This window comes from Carassius gibelio, chromosome B23 (genome assembly GCF_023724105.1).
Source record: "Carassius gibelio isolate Cgi1373 ecotype wild population from Czech Republic chromosome B23, carGib1.2-hapl.c, whole genome shotgun sequence".
Taxonomy (NCBI): domain Eukaryota; kingdom Metazoa; phylum Chordata; class Actinopteri; order Cypriniformes; family Cyprinidae; genus Carassius; species Carassius gibelio.
The window spans coordinates 26,413,608-26,435,395 of record NC_068418.1 but is presented as its reverse complement, the minus strand read 5'-3'; the positions used below and the strand labels follow the sequence as shown (position 1 = coordinate 26,435,395).

General features: G+C 36.9%; 1 protein-coding gene across 3 annotated transcripts in view; it reads left to right on the top strand.

The window, feature by feature from the left end:
* Positions 1-11,064, top strand: part of LOC128011032 (FHF complex subunit HOOK interacting protein 1A) — a 19,477-nt gene extending 8,413 nt beyond the window's left edge. For all 3 annotated transcript variants that reach the window (XM_052593058.1, XM_052593061.1, XM_052593059.1), the window contains 8 exons: positions 377-463; positions 549-716; positions 813-892; positions 3,589-3,794; positions 4,674-5,636; positions 6,736-6,914; positions 7,804-7,924; positions 8,005-11,064. In XM_052593058.1, the coding sequence (XP_052449018.1) occupies positions 377-463; positions 549-716; positions 813-892; positions 3,589-3,794; positions 4,674-5,636; positions 6,736-6,914; positions 7,804-7,924; positions 8,005-8,216 (2,016 nt within the window). In that variant the 3' untranslated portion in view covers positions 8,217-11,064. The remainder of the gene's footprint in view (positions 1-376; positions 464-548; positions 717-812; positions 893-3,588; positions 3,795-4,673; positions 5,637-6,735; positions 6,915-7,803; positions 7,925-8,004) is intronic.
* The last annotated feature ends 10,724 nt before the right edge of the window (positions 11,065-21,788 follow it).

The following is a 21,788-nucleotide window of genomic DNA, read 5'->3' as shown; positions in this document are numbered from 1 at the left end:
ACACACACACATGGATACACACAAAGCCTTTATGTTTTATTTACTCTGAGAGGAAACCAAAATCACTCTGATTTAATTATTGTAAATTATTTTTATTATTGTCAGATGTATTTATAATTATTTGTAACTACCTGTAAGACATTCTTTGGTTGATAGTTTCATAGCTGGACTTAATTATGTTGAGGTCAAGGTTGAGTAAAACATCTGATCTTTTATTTAATTCAGAATAAAACCTTTGTGACACCACATGACGGCTTGTATTTTATTGGTCATTGTTTTGTCTGTATGAGGTATAAAACATTGATTTCAATGACACGGATTAAGTAAATCTGTATGTTGTGTGTGTGTGTGTGTGTGTGTGTGTGTGTGTGTGTAGGTGGCTCACTGCTCTATCAGAGACCAGCTCCTGGGCTACATCTACAATGGTTTTCTCGTTCCTGTCATGGCTCCTGCGCTTCATAAGGTGAGTGGGTGTGTGTTTGTGTTTGGACAGCTGTGATTGGTCAGTCAGATCTCTCTGTGAACGCTGCTGTTTGTTTATTGGTCAGCTGACTCTGGAGGAAGTGATGACGACGACGGCGTATCTGGAGCTCTTCCTGCGCAGCATCTCTGACTCCGCCCTCCTCCAGACCTTCCTCATCTTCATCCTCAGATATCGCCATGACAACGTCAGCATCCTGGACACGCTGGTCAGCAGGATCAACACGCCGTTTCAGGTGTGTGTGTGTGTGTGTGTGTTTGTGAGACGGTCACTGATTAAAGCTCATGGTGTTCATTTATGTGTGTGTGTGTGTGTGTGTGTGTGTTTCCAGCTCGGTACCGTCTCTCTGGCTCTGTTCCGGACTCTGATTGGTCTGTATTGTGAAGATGTCATGCTGCAGTTAATTCTCAGGTATTTGCATCCTCTTCCTCTTCCTGTAGAGATGAAATATGGATTTAAAACATGTAAACGTCCACCATCATTAATAGTTCTTTAGCAAATGGAATTGTACCAGCTAGTTTCAAACATGTGGAAGTTTTCTTCTTCGTCAGCTCCTTTGTCATGCGGTGTGCCCCAAGGATCCATTTTAGGCCCTCTTCTTTTTTCACTTTACATGCTTCCCTTGGGTGGCATTTTTAATAAATATAAGATTTCATACCACTACTATGCAGACAATACACAGTTCTATCTTCCAGCAAAAACTGACAGCAGTGATTCTTTGGATGTTCTCTATGACTGTTTTAAGGAGATAAAAGGTTGGATGGCTAATACAAAGCCATCCAATAGATAGCAAAAACCCTGCCACTCTAGGACTTTATCTGTTTTTAATTTAGGTCTCTCTCTGCCAATGTTCAAACCCATGAACGAAATCTTGGGTTTACATTTGATTCGTTACTCAACTTTGAGAAACAAATTAGCACAGTGGTAAAGGGCAGCTTCTTCCATTTGAGATCAATTGCTAAACTGAAACAGTTTTTGCCTCACAAAAATCTGGAGACAGTAATCCATGCTTCCATAACATCACGCCTGGATTACTGTAATTCCCTTCACTGTGGCCTGCCTCAAACACCGATTTCTCATCTACAAATTTTCCAAAATGCTGCAGCGAGGCTCCTTACTGGAACAAAAAAGAGGGATCACATTTTTACATTGTAAACTTTAAGTCTTTATCTGGTCTTGCACCAAAATATATGAGTGAACTTCTGATTCCTTACTCTCCTCAAAGAGTTATCAGCTTCTCTTAACTGTCCCACGTTGTCGCTGTAAAACAAAGGGTGGTCGGGCTTTTTCAGCTCCTAAACTTTGGAATAGTTTGCCTGTAAATATGACACTTGCTCCTTCACTTTAAGTGTGTTCTCAAATCTTATTTGTTTTCTCTGGAATTTGATTAATGTCTGTTTAATGTTTTGATGTCAGTTTGCTCTGATTATATGCATATATAATGAACGTTTCCAATTATGCTTTTATGCTATATTGTGTTTTGTTGTACAGCACTTTGGCGTAACTCTGTTGCTTTTAAATGTGCTATAGAAATTGACTTGTCTTTGAGTTGACTTGCAGTTTAAGCTCCAGATACTTAAACATCAAACTTTTAATGCATCCTCCACTTGGCTTGTATTTAGGTTTTAATTAAAGCTCTTTTACAACTTCATAAATTGCTAAATCATTTTATTATGACTTTTTTCATTAAATTATCCCAAAATGATATCTAAATTAAAAAAACGGTCAAGTCATGTTTTCACTTTTTACATTTTAATTATATTTGTAAATATTTGATTATATTTTAATATAGCGATGACTTAAAACTTCCCATAATGTTATGATGTTGATGTTATGAATCACAAAATTGTTTGCAGCAGTAGTTGCTTTGGATAAAAGCGTCTGCTAAATAAATAAAATAAATAAATGTACAGTATGTTATAAAAATATATTACATTTATTTAAACATATTTTACTTAATAATAAAAAAAAAATTTAAATGCAAAATTCAGAATTTTCTCTTTTTACATTGAAATGTAATCATTTTCCATTTAGCAAATAATTAAATGACTTTTTATGATCAATCATATTTTTTATTACATGATTATATACTTATAAAACTGTCTTATAACTCCACAAAATTACTGAAATACTAAATCATAATTTTTTTCATGAAATTATTTGCAGCAATAATAATTGGATAAAAGCATCTGCTAAATAGATTGTAAAATTAAATTGAAAATTAAAAGTAAATTGTAAATTAATTTGTTTTGGTTTTAGCTTTTATAATTTTTATAATTTTATAATATAAGCTTTTTTTTTAGCTTTTATAATTTTAAATAAAATGTAATTTTTAAAACATGATTTTATTATACTAAAAACTATTCCTAATGATGTCCCAAAAAACATCAAATTATTAAAATGATGGGTAAAAAAGGTTTCATTTTGTGTCTAATTTTTGCTGTGTTAAAACTAGCGCTGTTAAACGATTAATCGCAATTAATCGCATCCAAAATAAAAGTTTTTGTTTACAATTTATATGTGTGTGTGTATTGTGTGTGTGCGTGTATTGTGTGTGTGCGTGTATATATATATACATACACACACACCCATGCATGTGTAAATTTTATAAAAAAACATATTACATTTTTATATTAATTATATTTAGATATAATTTAAATTATTTGAACTTAAATATACACATGTAAATATTTCAGAATATATACTGTATTTGTGTGTCTTTATTTATTATTTATACATAATAAATATACACACCACACACACACATATTATGCAACCAAAAACTTTCATTTTGGATGCGATTAATCGCTATTAATCGTTTAACAGCGATAGAAAAACTACTCTCCTGCTCTCAGCTAAATGGGCCTTAGTATACTTATAATTATTCTTATCTATATGTAAGCCGTTTGTAGGTTGATAGTTTCCTAGCCGGACTTCTTAAATAGTGTAACTGCACATTCAAAACACTGAGATGCTCAGCAGCCTGAGACAGTAACACTGACTCAACCAATGGTGTGAGTCTGGGGGCGGGACTGTCTGTCAGTCCGACCAATGGCTGTGTTGTGGGTGGGATCTGACCAGACCCTTGTCCATGTTTGCTCGTGCAGGTATCTGCTCCCGTGTTCTCACCTGACGCACGCTGAGAGACTGCGGCTGCGAGAGAGAGACTGTTACTCCATCACTGCATCTGCGCTGCTGTCGCTCACACCCTCCTTCTTCATTCCCAAACCCTGCTCTTCTCCACCGCAGACACCCAAACCCGACTACATCCTCTGGTCAAAGGTCACAGAGGGACTGCTGAGGGGCAACATGGGTAATGGTCTTCATTAGTCTCATATAAACTTTAATTAGAGAGGAAGTCATTCCAAACCTGTAACACTGTTCTTTTTCAGAACACAAATTAAGATAATTTTGATTCATTCTGAGAGCTCTCTGACCCTCCCATAGACAGAAATGCATTTACCACGATCAACGTCCAGAAAGGTAGCAAGGAGATCGTTAAAATAATCCATGTGACATCAGAGGTTTAGCCGTAATTTCACAAAGCTACGAGATTACTTTTTGTATGCAAAGAAAACGAGAGTAACGACTTTATTAAACAATTTGTCTCCTCCACGTTACCCTGGTGGCATTTTGGAGCATGTCCACTTAAACTCAAACAACGTGTGCTGTTCTATGTCAGCAGCACCGTACACTGATACGTTGTTTGCGTTGTTTATGCTTTGATATGAACAAAAACAACGCATCTGGATACATACGTTGCAATGGGAATTTAGGGCGGCAAATTGCAAATCTCACTATAGGGTGACACAGAGGACACAAATTGCTGTTATTTTTGTTTTCTTTGCGCACAAAAAGTATTCTCCTAACTTCGTAAAATTACAGTTGAGCCACTGAAAGTCGTGACATTTTTTGAAAGTTGATGTCACACGGATATATTTTATCTTTGCTACGCTTCTGAGCCTTGATCTTGTTAGGATCCTTGCAGTCTATGGAAGGGTCAGAGAGCTCACGGAGTTCATTAAAAATATCTTAATTTCTGTTCCGAAGATGAACGAAAATCGTACAGTTTGGAGTGACTTACGGGTGAGTAATTAATGACAGAATTTCCTTTTTTCGGGTAAACTAACCACTTATCTTCAAATTTAATTTGTCACTAATTCAGTCCTAAATCTCTTCTCTGCCTCTTCAGGAATGGAGGATCTGTTCTCAGGTGGAGATACCGTCGGATGCTCCCGAATAAATGCTTCCGAGCCGCTTATGCACAAGAACTATCTTCAGTATCTGTATGATGCGCGCAGATCCGTCTGTACGACGGTCCAAGCGTGCGACGTGTGGTCGGCTCCGTACGATGGTCTCAATCCGTCCCCGGACGAGTATCAGGACGAAGATGAGGACGAGCGTCTTCCTCACTCTACTCCACCTCCTCAAACGCCGACTCCTCATCCGCCTTCGGAAACCAGCTCCACCGGCGACCGCGAGCGAGTCGGGACGCTACTCGAGCTGGAATGGGACGATACGTACGACGCCGCGCCTGACAGGGAACCGACGCCCGACGTCCCGGACGAGCCCCCGAAACACATTCAGGAAATGCGTAAAAATGCCATAATGCTGATTAAAGGATCTTATATAGAGGAGTCGGAATTTCAGGACGACGTGTTGGTTTATAATCTGATCGCGCAAAAAGATGCTTGCGACGACCGGCGGATGTTCGTCAAAAACGGCTTGAATAAAGCAACCCACAATCACTACATAAACAACAATCTGATGCACACTAATCGCACACCAAACCAAAACCACGCGGAACATCCAGAATCCGATCCGATTGTGAACGGACGTGGTTTTGAGGAGCAGACACTGGAATTAGAGGGCGATGTTGCGCACCTGGACCACAACTGCAATGAGAGCAAAACGTCCGAAGCCGCGGGAGACGACTTCATCTCTCAGTGTCTGGAGCTGATTCGGGATCTGGGCGGAGAGGAAGACTCTGTCGTGGAGGATGAAGAGCAGCTCCAGCGGCTGCAGGATCTCCTGCATGGGGACGAGGAAGAGGAGCTGGACTTCAACTGCTTCTGTGAGGAGTGTGAGGGTGAAGACGATGCAGATGAAGACCCGAATAAAGCCGAGAGCAGGAAACATGGGATCTCGTTTACAGGTCAGTCGTGAGGTTTTATGTGGTTTGGAATGATTGATGAGTCAGAATATGAAAGAGTTTATTGAACCTTTAGGCAAGAGTGTGCATATGTCTTCTATTTTTGGTACCTTATTTGATCCATCAGGGTTTTATGGCTCATAAGGTTTATAATAAGAATATAGAGGAAAGAACTGTTTGATTTTATTCAATTTGGTGCAGATGCTGATATTTTTATGATGGAATTCTGTTGCTTGTGATGTAAATCAATGAGATCTTTCTAAAAGTAGAGCAGATATTTATATAAAATGAACTATATATGTCAGTAAGATGAGATGTAAATTATCCTCACATATAATGCAGTGATTAAGAGCTGAAGAAATCAAGGCTCCTCAGAAGATGTGAGATGTTCTGGAGGCTTGTGAAGATCATTCCTCCGCTGAGGAACAGTGAAAGTAAAGCTCCTCAGAAGATCCTGAGGATCAGATCTGAGACTCTAGAACATGATTGATGGAGAATCAAGTAAAGCTGAGCTGCTTCAGTCCAGGAAGAGTTCATCTGGAGATATAACTGACCTTATTCTGACCTTTACTTGATCACAATCAGGAAAGATTTGAGCTCAAGCTCGAGCTAAAACAGTTACACTAAAAGAGCTTTTACTGGTTAAAACACTCTAAACTCTCAATCAGAGACAGAAGACACGAGGAGATCGAGTGAGAAACAGCAATGTTTTAAAAATGTTGATCATTCAAAGGACTTAGAAACTTGGTAATCAGATTTGATACAGTAGTTTAACACCTTTAAAGATGGTGAAAATTTAGTTTTGAGACATTCTTGAGTTGCACACTTTAAGATTACAGTCCTGTGAAGAGTCTGAGGTATTTTGATTGCGTTTAGAGGTGCTGTATTTCAGATCTGATTCAGTAATCGGTTTATCTGGTTAATGTTTTCCAAGCTCAGATGCTCTTTTGAGTCTAGAGAACAGTTCAGTTGGGCTTTAACAGAGATTACATTAATGATATGGAAGCAGCAAGGACTCACTTTCAGAAATGAAGCACTGTTGAGTTGCAGTAAATACTCAGAGCCAAATTTGGGTGGAATCAGAGCGTGTGTGGTTCCTCAGGGCCGTTCATCAGCGTCCTGCTGTCCCGTCTGGAGAACATGCTGGAGAACTCCATTGAAGTCAACCTGCTGCTTACGGGGATTTTAGCGCAGCTGGCCACATATCCACAACCTCTGCTGCGAGGATTCATCCTGAACACCAGACCTGCGTCTCAGACCGGCACACGCTCACTCTATCAGGTAAACTCTGTTTATAAAATATTATCATAAACAGTGCTGGGGAAAGTTACTTTTAAAAGTAATGAATACAGTATCGCTTTACTCCATAACAAAAGTAACTAATTGTGTTACTTTGTTGCTTTTTATTGAAAGTAATGCTTTATGTTACTTCTGCGTTACTTTTTGTTACCTGTGCCGGGCTTGTTTATTTGTTTTTTTTTTAAATAACAAATAACAAAAGTTATATTTTTACATATTACATTTACAAAATTAAATTTAATGGTAAAAATCATTCAGCATTCAGTTTACTCATGAGTCTAGATTTAGTTTTTAAAAATGTATATTGAAAGTTTAAAGTTGAAGTATTAAAACTACTAATACTTAAACTGAAACAAAAATAATTTAAAGCTATATAGAAAAAAAATTAGAAAAAAAAGACAAAAGCACATATAATCACTAAAACACTCAATATAAAAATAAAGAAAAAGGCCAGTTCAAAGTATCTATAAATACTATAATAGTATTTAAACCTTATGTTTAAACAGTTTAAATTATAATCAGCACCTAACTTCTTGTTTTCCTAAAAGCACATTTAATGCAACACAGTGTGCAACAACTTCAATAATCAATACTCAATTAATATTCATAAGAAGTCTACATTTAAATGACTGTTTTATATTTGCCATTTTAATTCTATTTTTACATTTTTGCCTTAAATATACGTTTTTATGAATGTGTGTGTGATTCATAAATATGTCTATAAAGTTTCTATCAAGCTTCAGATTTGACTTTAGTTTAGTTATTTTTAGTTATTTGTTATTAGTTATTTGCAAGGTTTTTTTTTTTCATTTAAAAATATAAGATGATGTGGTGCTCTATATCTGAACTTGATCTTGTGTGTTCGTCTCAGGTTCTGCTGTCGGTGGCTTGTCAGATTGAACAATATGCAGCGTCCAATCCAGATTTCCCTGAGCTGGTCTGTGAAGCCGCTCAGTTCCTGCTGCTCAAAGATCAGGCTTTAAAAGAGCAAGGTGTGCATCGTCCTGTCCCGATTGTTTGATTGTCTTTCTTTTTTATCAAGCTGAAACCATCTTCTTTATCCTCCTGTCAGAGAGAGAAGTCCACCTGCAAGAAAACGCCGGCTGGTTCCTGAATGGCCACGTCTCGGGTCGTCCACACACACCTCTTCCTCCCTGTCCCAAAATCCCGCCGCACCTGCGGAACAGAGTGTTCACTACGTTTCTGTTCGCTGAGTTCCTGAAGGAGTTGGCGGCCATCGCACAAGAGCACTCCATATTACCTGAGCGAACTGCGGAGGAGTAACACACCTCACACTCACGAAACGTGAGTTTCCCGTTCAGATCACAGCTATAATCAAATGCAGACATCTCTGGACATTTTCTCATTAATTTCTTATGGACGGTCAGTGATTTCAAGCAGCCAATGTGTGTGAACTTTTGTGTTGGGTCAGATTGACCCACGCTTACATTTTTAAAGTGCTCGAAATGGTGGTTAAAACTGTTTATTTCTTTTTGAAATTTGGTGAATATTTTTCATTTAAGGGTTATAAATGTGCAAGCAAGGTTTCAACACACAGATGTGTTTTAGAAAAGCTGTACAAAAATCTTTACAGCTTTTGTGTTGGGTCAAAACTGACCCACACTCTATTTTACAAACTGTAAAAAAAAATACCAAAATACCAGTTAAACTACTTATTTCTTCTTGAAATTTGGTGGATATTTTTCATTTAGCATCATGCACATGCATGCAAAGTTTAGGTACACAGATGTGTTTTGGAAAGGCTGTGCATAAAAATTGTTACTACTTTGTGTTGGGTCAAACTGACCCAAGCTCAAATTTTCAAACTGCTTGAAATACTGGTTAAAATACTTATTTCTTTTTGACATTTGGTGGATATTTTTCAGTTAGCACCATGTATGTGCATGCAAAATTTCAGCACATGGATTTGTTTTGGAAAGGCTGTACGGAGTTTGTTACAGCTTTTGTGTTGGGGTTAATTTGACCCACATATGTATTTTAAATGACTCAAGATACTGATTCAACTATTAATTTCTTCTTGAAATTTGGTGTATGTTTTTCATTTAGTGTTATGAATTTTCATGCACATTTTCAGCTCATGGATGTATTTTGGAAAGGCTGTGCTGAGAATTGTTACTAATTTTGTGTTGGGTCAAATTGACCCACCTTCAAATACTCAAACTGCTCGAAATACTGCTTAAAAAGTTTATTTCTTCTTCAAATTTGGTGAACATTTTTCTTTTAGGGTCATGCATATGCATGCAAAGTTTCAGCACACAGATGCATTTTGGGAAGGCTGTACAGAGTCTATTAGGACTTTTGTGTTGGGGTTATAGCCCCACTGGATTCTGTGCAATTTGCCAAAAATCAACAATCTGAAAAACATTAAAGAGGCCGATAAACAACGGAAGACCATTGCTGTAGCTTGTCAAAGCCTAAAATAAATGAAATACATGTGAATTTATGAAATTTAAGACTCAAAGTTTACTCGAAATTGAAGCTGTTTCTTTATCTACTGTAGTTGGGTTTCGCAATCCAAAAATAATAATAAAATTAATAATCTGTCAAAGGTGGTTTTTTGGATCTCAATTACTAGTCTCTTGCAGCACTGAATAAGTATGATAAACTCATTCTACCATTACGAAGGTTTAAGAAAAGAACATAACAATAAAACATTGGGATGTACAAATAGCAATAAAAACTACTTACACTACACTAAGTCCAAATAATATTAGATACTGTTTATACTTGTAGTTATTTCCTCCTACAATCCTACAGTGACAAAAACATATTTTGTGTCTGTGAAACATAAAAATATCAAAATATGGTCAAATTGTTCACTAACACAATAGAAACAACACTATGACCATCTACAGTAGAGGTGTTCTGTTTTACATTAATCTTTAGTGTTTTTAATAGTTTATTTTTGACAAATTGCACGAAAAAACAATGTGGGTCAATTTGACGATCAGTTATTGAATACAAAAGGAGGCTTAAACACAATAGAACTGGTTAAAAATGACCGAAAACACATTAGTTGTTAACTTCATTAGCAAACAGATGAGCTAAAAGCTAAAAACATGCACTTGAAGCCACAGAAGATTTATTTCTTTAGTTTGGAGGCTCTGGTTTACGGTTTATGTGAATTCTGGTACAGTTGCTTTTAAAGCGATCCGGACTTAGTTTGTGCAAGTGAACCTGCACTGATGTATAATTTGATGTATTGAATGCATAAAGAGGGTTAAATGTCTTATTTCTGTGTCTTTTACGTAGCTCATTTTTTAGAAACACACAGCACAGTTCATAGTCTTCATCATAATGCCTCTTTTAAAGGAACAGTTCACCCGGAAATAAACACATTTACTCAAAGAGTTTTGGCGAAGAATCACCACTGGCTTTAATTTAAAAAAACACATATCAAGCACTAAAATGGACAAAAACGCACAATAATATCAGTCAATGTGACTGTATTCCCAAGCACATTTACATTTTTGCCTGAACTGTTGCTTTAACTAACAAACTCCTTTTGTCTTTTGTTGATTTTGACTTGTGTTTTATATTATATTGGTTGTTATGTTATTATTTGTGTATATAGATGAATCACTGTAATTAGTTGTTTTCCAGCCAATGTAGTATATGTGTGTGTGTGAAGCTTCTCAAAACTACATAACGTTCAGAAAACAGAAACACTAGTGACATTTAAAGTCAACATGGCATTCACAATACATTTCACTTCCATAATGTGAGCATTTCTGAGGATATCCAATGAGAAAATGCAGATTATATGATGACGTTTTAAAATGCACGAGTTATAAACGCCTGAGAGCTCTAGAGCCAAGATCTGAAGAGAAGACTTTAATAACTCAAATGTAACTCAAAATAACATGAGCAGGATTTCAAGCCTTATTTTGTTGTGCATTTGTACATTTGTTAAAACTAAAGGAGAAGAAGCTTTTTGAAATGTTTTATGACCTGTTATGAAGTCAATGTAAAGTTTTGTACACAGTATTTTTACAGATCAATCAGTCACGAGGTGGACAACAGAAATATGGTTTGTTTTTATTATGAGCCTTTGTAATATTATTCTGCCCCCTGGTGGTAAATTAAAACTCCATTTGTGGTGTATACAGTATTTCTGTGTGATATGTGTTTATGATTTATAATGTGAAAGAATAATATTAGCAGTTTAATGGAAAAACAATATATTCACACACATTTGAAATCCATTACATGATTATCAATATTACAAAATATAACATTAGTTAATGTTAATAATAATAACTACACACTAATGGCCCACAATAATGAACATGTTAAATACTCATCTGAGGAGGAATATAATTTATTTAGGAGGATATAATTTTATATGCAATATTACCTTTTCTTTTCATCATCATCTTTAAGAGTTCATGATCATTTCTGTTCAACTTTATTATTGAATCAACCGAGTCACTTACATGCTCCGAAGTGCCGAACTGAATCAAAACAATACATCCTAAAAGAGTTCTATTTTTTTTTAGAAAGAAAGAATAAATTTTACTGACCCCAAACTTTTGAACTCTAGTGTTTATTGTTCGAAAAGACTTCTATTTTAAATAAATGCTCTTCTTTTTAAATTTTCATTCATCAAAGAATCCTGAAAGAAAATCAAATCGACAGGTTAAAAAAAGCCTCACGTCAAATATTCATTCATCACCAATGAATTGTTTGACAAAAACTTCCCGATCTGAATCAATGGAGTAGCGAACAGGCTCCGAAGTGCCGATCTGAATCAATCGAGTCGCGAACACGCTCCGAAGTGCCGATCTGAATCAACCGAGTCGCGAACAGGCTCCGAAGTGCCGATCTGAATCAACCGAGTCGCGAACAGGCTCCGAAGTGCCAAACTGAATCAACGGAGTCGCGAACATGCTCCGAAGTGCCGAACTGAATCAACGGAGTCGCGAACATGCTCCGAAGTGCCGATCTGAATCAACGGAGTCGCGAACATGCTCCGAAGTGCCGATCTGAATCAACGGAGTCGCGAACATGCTCCGAAGTGCCGAACTGAATCAACGGAGTCGCGAACATGCTCCGAAGTGCCGATCTGAATCAACCGAGTCGCGAACATGCTCCGAAGTGCCAAACTGAATCAACGGAGTCGCGAACATGCTCCGAAGTGCCGAACTGAATCAACGGAGTCGCGAACATGCTCCGAAGTGCCGAACTGAATCAACGGAGTCGCGAACATGCTCCGAAGTGCCGATCTGAATCAACCGAGTCGCGAACATGCTCCGAAGTGCCGATCTGAATCAACCGAGTCGCGAACATGCTCCGAAGTGCCGAACTGAATCAAAACAATACATCCTAAAAGAGTTCTATTTTTTTTTAGAAAGAAAGAATAAATTTTACTGACCCCAAACTTTTGAACTCTAGTGTTTATTGTTCGAAAAGACTTCTATTTTAAATAAATGCTCTTCTTTTTAACTTTTCATTCATCAAAGAATCCTGAAAGAATATCACAATTTCAGCAGCACAACTCTGATAATAAATCATCATATTAGAATGATTTCTGAAGATCATGTGACACTGGAGACTGGAGGAATGATGCTGAAAATCACAGAAATAAAATAGTGAAGTGAAGTGAAGTGACATTCAGCCAAGTATGGTGACCGATACTCAGAATTTGTGCTCTGCATTTAACCCATCCGAAATGCACACACACAGAGCAGTGAACACACACACACACACACACACACACACACACAAATAGATTTTAATGTATAAATTTGGTTTTACTTTATAATAATATTTAACTTTTTTCCCCTGTATTTTTGATCAAATAGATGCAGTTTTGATGAGTAAACTCCTTTAAAAAAAAAAAAAAAACATAAAAAAATCATTCTGGTCCCAAACGCTGACTGGTGTGTGTGTGTGTGTGTAGCACTTACACACTAATCCTCATAATAATAAAGATGTTAAATACTCATCTGAGGAGGAAACAATGTTGCATCATAATGAAAGGATGTGTGACGTACACTTTTCTGTAAACTGAGCCAAACATTTTTTCACTTATTTAGGGTAGACTAAGAATATTTACTGTATTGCGGAAGTTAGTTCATACTTAGATATAATTTTATATGCAATATTAACTTTTCTTTTCATCATCATCTTTAAGAGTTCATGATAATTTCTATTCAACTTTATTTCTCAGTTGATTACTCCATCCACAATTCATAAAACACAACACATGCAACTGAGGTACAAGAAGGCTTGACTTCCAAAAGTCATTGAAATCATTTAAAAATCAAATCGACAGGTTAAAAAAAGCTGAACTGTTTGACAAAAACTTCCTGCCAATGTCCAGATCTGAATTTTACAAAATTACAAATAGACTCCGAAGTCCCGATCTGAATCAACAGAGTCGCGAACATGCTCCGAAGTGCCGATCAGAATCAACCGAGTCGCGAACAGGCTCCGAAGTGCCGATCTGAATCAACCGAGTCGCGAACAGGCTCCGAAGTGCCGATCTGAATCAACCGAGTCGCGAACAGGCTCCGAAGTGCCGATCTGAATCAACCGAGTCGCGAACAGGCTCCGAAGTGCCGATCTGAATCAACCGAGTCGCGAACAGGCTCCGAAGTGCCGATCAGAATCAACCGAGTCGCGAACAGGCTCCGAAGTGCCGATCTGAATCAACCGAGTCGCGAACAGGCTCCGAAGTGCCGATCAGAATCAACCGAGTCGCGAACAGGCTCCGAAGTGCCGATCTGAATCAACCGAGTCGCGAACAGGCTCCGAAGTGCCGATCTGAATCAACCGAGTCGCGAACAGGCTCCGAAGTGCCGATCTGAATCAACCGAGTCGCGAACAGGCTCCGAAGTGCCGAACTGAATCAAAACAATACATCCTAAAAGAGTTATATATTTTTTTTTAGAAAGAAAGAAAGAATCAATTTTACTGACCCCAAACTTTTGAACTTTTCATTCCTCAAAGAATCCTGAAAGAATATCACAGTTTCAGCAGCACAACTCTGATAATAAATCATCATATTAGAATGATTTCTGAAGATCATGTGACACTGAAGACTGGAGTAATGATGCTGAAAATCACAGAAATAAAATAGATTTTAATGTATATTAAAATAGAAAAATTTGGTTTTACTTCATAATAATATTTAACTTTTTTTCCCCTATATTTTTGATCAAATAGATGCAGTTTTGATGAGTAAAAAAAAAAACATAAAAAATCATTCTGATCCCAAACTCTGACCGGTGTGTGTGTGTATGTGTGTGTTGCACTTACACACTAATCCCCACAATAATAACGATGTTTTGACAAAATGAACTGTTTGACAAAAACTTCCTGCTCCGATGTCCAGATCTGAATTAAAAAAAAAAAAATACAAGTAAAAATTATAGTAAAAACAATTAAGATTGATCTTCCTCTATATTATATTAACAGCCTAAGCACCATAAGATCACCTTTACACTATAAAAAAACACTATATTTCAACCTATATTAATAACCTGTATGTATTAAAAAACAAAGAATACCGTTTTTAACAAATTCATTCAACACGTTATTAAATTATAATTAGTTTTTAAACACTTAGCCTACAGGAACTTTCAGAGCTGATTTCAAAGTTACTGCGTTTTTAAAACAACTGTATGAAAGACTCCGATCACGTATCTAAAAATAAATCGCTATAGTAAAAGAGAAATAATAAGAGGAGTGAAGTCTCTGCAGGGGATCATAGAGAAACAGCGCCACCTGCTGTCGACACGCGGCTATTGGTAGTGATGCTACAGTCAAAAATCAGTAATAATTCAAACTTATCAAAATAAAATATATAAAATAATGGTTTCTATTTTAATATCCTTTAAACTATCATTTATTTGTTTGATAAAAAAACACATACTAAATCATTCTGATCTCAAACTCTGACCGGTGTGTGAGTGTGTGTGTGTGTGTGTGTGTGTGTGTGAAGCACCTAATAAGTAAAATTTATAATGACGAATTAATAATAAAATGATAAATTATCATATAAAAATCAGAACAGATACAGGGTTATTATTAAAAACTACAGCTATTAGGAACACTTGTTAAAATAAAGCTTAAATCAAATAAAAAATAAAATACACGGCTGCTTTGGCAATTTCTTGAAATTAGTGGAAGATCTAAAATTACTAACTGGAAATTTAAAAAAAATCTTAAATTTTAATGAAACATAAACAGTGATATTAAAATAGTACTGTAAATTACAAAAGCACATACTATTTCTAAATATATATAAATATTTATTTAATATTTAAAGGAAACTCAAAATATTGAAAAATGAAAAGGAATTCTAAATATTATTGGAAACCATAAGTATAAGAACAATACTGCAATAAGATTGGTTCCAGGAGCTTCGCTGAATAATAATATGCTGCTTTACTTCAATTCAGGTAAAGTTTTCATAAAGATTATTTTGAATATTTCTGTTAGCATTATGCAGAAGTGAACAGGTCTTCACTGTACGTCTGAGTGTCTTTATTATCTCACCGCATCACAGCATCGTTTGCTAGTACTCTGTTCCTGTGCTCTGATTGGCCGCTGCAGGCCCCGGGTCACTGTCACTCTCCCAGAAGGAGGAGGTGAAGCCAGCGGGGGCGGAGACTGAGTGGGGCGTGTCCGTGTAGCACAACCCCTGGTACCGCCCCAGCCGGGAGGCGGAGACTGAGTGGTGCTCTTTGGACGTCCCAGCCATAGACATATAAACACCTAGACGCCTCATTGGCCGCTCGACTGCACGTCAACGTCGCCGCCATATTGCAGCGGGCAACTCTCATAACGCTCTCACATCAGGAAAAAAGAAAACATACCAGACTCATCGACAGATTGGACACCTACAAACCGTCACACGATAATAAAAACGGATCTCGGGGTGTTATCTTTCACAGGTAAGACTCAGCTGTTGTTTCTCGATGTTTTTTGGTCATTTGTAACATTATGTTGACAGCCAGTGTCAGACTATTAATAAATAGCTAGCGATATCGCTAACGTAGTTAGCAGTGAAAGCTGAGACTTTATAAGAATTCAAAGTTTAAGTGAATTATTATTACTTTTTAACTTATATTGCCGTTTATATAATAAACTAAATGGTGTTATGAGCACAATATAGAGTGAGCCCTTTGACTGTCTAGATTAATGATGGAGCTAAAGCTTCTCTCTTTAATTTCACTACCGTTACTTATTTACAAAGATTGACTGGTAACACTTTAGAAGTTTAGAAGTTAATGTTAGTTAATTCATGATCGAACATGAACAAACAATGAACAAACTGTGAACTTATTCTATGTATTCTTTTTTCTTCCCTTTTAGCCATTAGCAAACAGGACAAGGACAGCCTTAAGGAAAGCTGAGGAAAGCTGTTCTCAGAGACGAGACTATACCTCCACAGACTAGTGTTGTGTTTGTATTAAACCCAGAGCAGCCCTGAATGAATCGACAGAATGACCAGCTCATATTCTAAAGCCATTAATCGTTTGAAAGCATTCATTTATACCAGAAAACAAGACAGAAATACTAAGGAAGAAAATCTGTGCATTAATCACTTAATCGTTTGATTCGGATTCATTCAGACATTTCTAATAATGTTGATACAAATGCTAATACTGCACTCATGTTTATAATAAAAGATGACATAATCATTCCTAAAAAAAAAACTTTTAAACCCAGCAAAGAAATAATGGATGCTGCATTAAGTAATTTATTTTCTCATTACATACAGTCAAGTATATTACAGATCTCTTCATACTCGATATTAAATTAGATTGATTGGCGTATATCTTCAGATTTGAGAGGTTAAAGGGCAGAGAGCATGATCACTATACAGCCGATTCCTCACTGCTTCCTCACATCAGCAATAATCTGGAGAAGAAAGAATGATTACACTCTGTATTCCAGTGCTAAAATATGAACATCATGAAACCAAGACATTTGCAGGACATGCATAATTACCTCAGATATGAATTTTTATTATCTACTCAATATATTTATTTTTAGATTTTTATTGGTTCTTAAAACGGGGAAAAAAAATTCTGCCAAAGGTGAAAACTGTTGTTTTTCTGAGCCGCTGACAGATATTTGTTCTTGTTTTAAACATGAACTCCTTTATATTTCAGTAAATGCTTCTCGATTTAAGGATGTTCAGATATTTGAGCTGGAAAACAAGAGGAAGAGCATCATTCTCTGTGGTGAAGAAGAACACCGTGACCTTCATCAAATTAAAATCTCTTGTGTTTGTGTCCGAGTCGAACGGTGGCAGGTAAAAGAAAAGAGTAAAAAATAAACCCTGGACAATCTTCCTAAAACACACATCTGCAGGAGCCTCGATGATTATAAATATGCTTTATCTTTATCACAGTATCATTTCATCAAACCTTGTGTTCAACTCCATATTTATACTGAAAATAAAAGTAGCTGTGATCTTATTCTAGTTAGCGGCTCTGAAATCGAGTGACAGCTGATTGGTCGATTCACGAATTTCTTCACACACAAAGTGCTTCATATTCAAACACAGTTTAGATTAACACTCATATAACTGTATTGTCTGTGAGAGAGGAATCAAACAATCAAGTCCTGCGATCGTTTACTCTTCCTCAGCCTGAACAAGTGTTTTTTTTTTCTGCAGTTGAAAAAAACAGTTGACGGCACCCATTGACTTCTATGCTACAGGAAGAAATACTATGGAAGTGAATGGGTACCATCAACCGTTTGGTGTTTAAAGCATCATCTTTTTAGCATTCAGCAGAAGACAGAAACTAATTAATTTTAAAAATTAATATGTAAAATAAGCACACACAGTTAAACGTTTATTCCCAAAGCAACCAACTATGTGTCATTGTTTAACTAAGACTGAAACTACTAAAAACAGTTTTCTGTAATTGAAATAAAGCTAAAGTAAAATGATATAGATAAATCGTGTAAGCTACTACTAAATATTGTAGAAACTTAATTTTATGTAAAGTTGCTTTGCAATGATTTGTAAAGTAAAAAGCACTATAAATTAAATGAAAATAGTACTAAAATTAAAGTAGTAACTTTTTACAAAAAAGTTGAAATGCTAAAATTATTAAAACATAATATATAATGACATAAACATAAAGGCTAAAAAAAAAAAAAAAACTAATTCCTAAACCTCAAACTGCAACCATGAGGCTAAAAGCTATGCTATGTTTCACTCTGAGTAAGTGCTGTAACAGTTTATAAAGACCTTGATGTTGTTTGGACGCCAGAACCGTGTGTGTGTGTGTGTGTGTGTGTGTGTGTGTGTGTGTGTGTGTGTGTGTGTCCTGGATGTTCCCGTGTTTGGCTCCTGGGATGATCTGAATCCTCTCAAAGTCCCTCCCCAGGATGATGATGTCACAGTCAGAGTAGTGCGCCTGTCCCACGAGCCCCGGACAAAACAACACACACAGTCTGACACTGATAATCACAGAGAGTTCTACATATCATCTGAATCTAATGTTTTGCTACATTTTTATTTATTTATTTAAATCGAGGAATCAGAGTTTTAAATGTTTTCATTTCCGGTTAATAATCTCTGCTGCTGCTGTTACACTCACAGTCACGAACAGCTTGAATCATCTGGACTTTTTGAGTCAAATATTTTGGCAAATTTTTTTTGCATTTTTATTTTATATTATTTCTTAACATATCAGACAATATCTGCCTTCATTTTGCATGCATCTTTTTTATTTTCGCTTATAAACTTTTTGTTGCTCTTTTTGTTGTGTTGTTTTTTATCCTCATTTGTAAGTCACTTTGGATAAAAGCGTCTGCTAAATGAATAAATATAAATGTAAACTTATCAAATTATGGATTCGTTTCCTTACATGAATATCGAAATATTCAACTCAAATAAACACTTGTATGATGCAGTATTAGTATTAGAATTTAATTTAGGGTCCTGAAATACCCTGAACACTGCACAGAGGTTAAGATGACCATTGCTACAAAAATAAAATACAACATTTGAAACGTATTTTGTTTTAATTTTCTCTTACAAAATTATACAGTTACTGATGCTATGGACTGTGGGATTACTGACAGGCTATTAACAAAAATCTGTCTCTAAACCTCTTTTCTCTTTATTAAAAGTTGATCTAGACAAGTACATGATCGAATCAAATGTTTTGCAAATCCGCTCGAAAGACCTGATCTCAAATGATTCGCGAACCGCGCTTCGGAGTCCCGATCTGAATCAAATGTTCTGCGAACTCGCTCCGAATCTCCGATCAAATGATTCACTAAACGCGCTTCGAAATCCCGATCTGAATTTAATGTTTTGCGAACTCCGAAGCCCCGATCAAATGATTCGCGAAACGCGCTTCGGAGTCCCGATCTGAATCAAATGTTCTGCGAACTCGCTCCGAATCCCCGATCAAATGATTCACTAAACGCGCTTCGGAGTCCCGATCTGAATCAAATGTTTGGCGAACTCGCTCCGAATCCCCGATCAAATGATTCACTAAACGCGCTTCGGAGTCCCGATCTGAATCAAATGTTCTGCGAACTCGCTCCGAATCCCAGATCTCAAGTTATTTTCCAGTTAAAGTGCTATAGCGTTCATTCGCTAGCCGAAAAATGGCGGAGACCAAAAGTATTCAGATGTGTATAGTGTTCTTTTGTGTTCTAATTAAAAAAAAAAAATTATTTATCATTTCATAGTTTTCCCACCAACGAAAATAAAAAAAAGCGTTGGAATTGGGCTATACAGCGAGAGGAGGCGACAATAACTGTGAGGAAGGGTACTTTAGTGTGTGCTAAGCACATGAGGTCCAACCCAAGGTACGGTTTTTTTTAACTGCATGTAGATCACAAACCTCTTAAATTGGTCGATAAATGTGAACGTTATCGTGTTTTTATTCAGTAAAAACCGCAGCTCCCCCCTTTACTTTCATTTGTTTTAAGGCAGTCTTGCCCTCACTAACATGGCGGACGCGGTGACGTATCGCGGCAACGGCTCAAAGCGGCCAATGAGGCGTCTATGTATTTATATGTCTATGGTCCCACCGAGGAGACCAATGTCTCATGCAGCTCTAACGAGGTTTTAATATGATGTTTAATGAATCTCCCACGCGCACAGCGGCAGCGCCACCGCGAGCACGATCATCATCTTTAAGAGTTCATGATCATTTCTGTCCAACTTTATTTCTCAGTGGATTACTCCATCCACAATTCATAAAACACAACACATGCAACTGAGGTACAAGAAGGCTTGACTTCCAAAAATCATTGAAATCATTTAAAAATCAAATCGACAGGTAAAAAAAACCCTCAGGTCAAATATTCATTCATCACCAATGAATTGTTTGACAAAAACTTCCCGATCTGAATCAACGGAGTCGCGAACATCCTCCGAGGTGCCGATCTGAATCAACGGAGTCGCGAACAGGCTCCGAAGTGCCGATCTGAATCAACCGAGTCGCGAACATCCTCCGAGGTGCCGATCTGAATCAACCGAGTCGCGAACATGCTCCGAAGTGCCGATCTGAATCAACCGAGTCGCGAACATGCTCCGAAGTGCCGATCTGAATCAACCGAGTCGCGAACATGCTCCGAAGCGCCGATCTGAATTAACGGAGTCGACAACAGGCTCCAATGAGCCGATCTGAATCAACCGAGTCGCGAACAGACTCCGAAGTGCCGATCTGAATCAACCGAGTCGCGAACAGGCTCCGAAGTGCCGATCTGAATCAACCGAGTCGCGAACAGACTCCGAAGTGCCGATCTGAATCAACCGAGTCGCGAACAGGCTCCGAAGTGCCGATCTGAATCAACCGAGTCGCGAACATGCTCCGAAGTGCCGATCTGAATCAACCGAGTCGCGAACAGACTCCGAAGTGCCGATCTGAATCAACCGAGTCGCGAACAGGCTCCGAAGTGCCGATCTGAATCAACCGAGTCGCGAACATGCTCCGAAGTGCCGATCTGAATCAACCGAGTCGCGAACAGACTCCGAAGTGCCGATCTGAATCAACCGAGTCGCGAACATGCTCCGAAGTGCCGATCTGAATCAAAACAATACATCCTAAAAGAGTTCTATTTTTTTTTAGAAAGAAAGAAAGAATCAATTTTACTGACCTTTTAACTTTTCATTCATCAAAGAATCCTGAAAGAATATCACAATTTCAGCAGCACAACTCTGATAATCATCATATTAGAATGATTTCTGAAGATCATGTGACACTGAAGACTGGAGTAATGATGCTGAAAATCACAGAAATAAAATAGATTTTGATGTATATTAAAATAGAAACATTTGGTTTTACTTTATAATAATATTTAACTTTTTTTCCCCTATATTTTTGATCAAACAGATGCAGTTTTGATGGGTAAACTCCTTTAAAAAAAAAAAAAAAAAAACATAAAAAATAATTCTGATCCCAAACTCTGACCGGTGTGTGTGTGTATGTGTGTGTTGCACTTACACACTAATCCCCACAATAATAACGATGTTTTGAAAAAATGAACTGTTTGACAAAAAATTCCTGCTCCGATGTCCAGATCTGAATTAAAAAAAAAAAAAATACAAGTAAAAATTATAGTAAAAACAATTAAGATTGATCTTCCTCTATATTATATTAACAGCCTAAGCACCATAAGATCACCTTTACACTATAAAAAAACACTATATTTCAACCTATATTAATAACCTGTATGTATTAAAAAACAAAGAATACCGTTCTTACCAAATTCATTCAACACGTTATTAAATCATAATTTGTTTTTTCAAACACTTGACAGGAACTTTCAGATCTGATTTCAAAGTTACTGCGTTTTTAAAACAACTCTATGAAAGACTCAGATCACGTATCTAAAAATAAA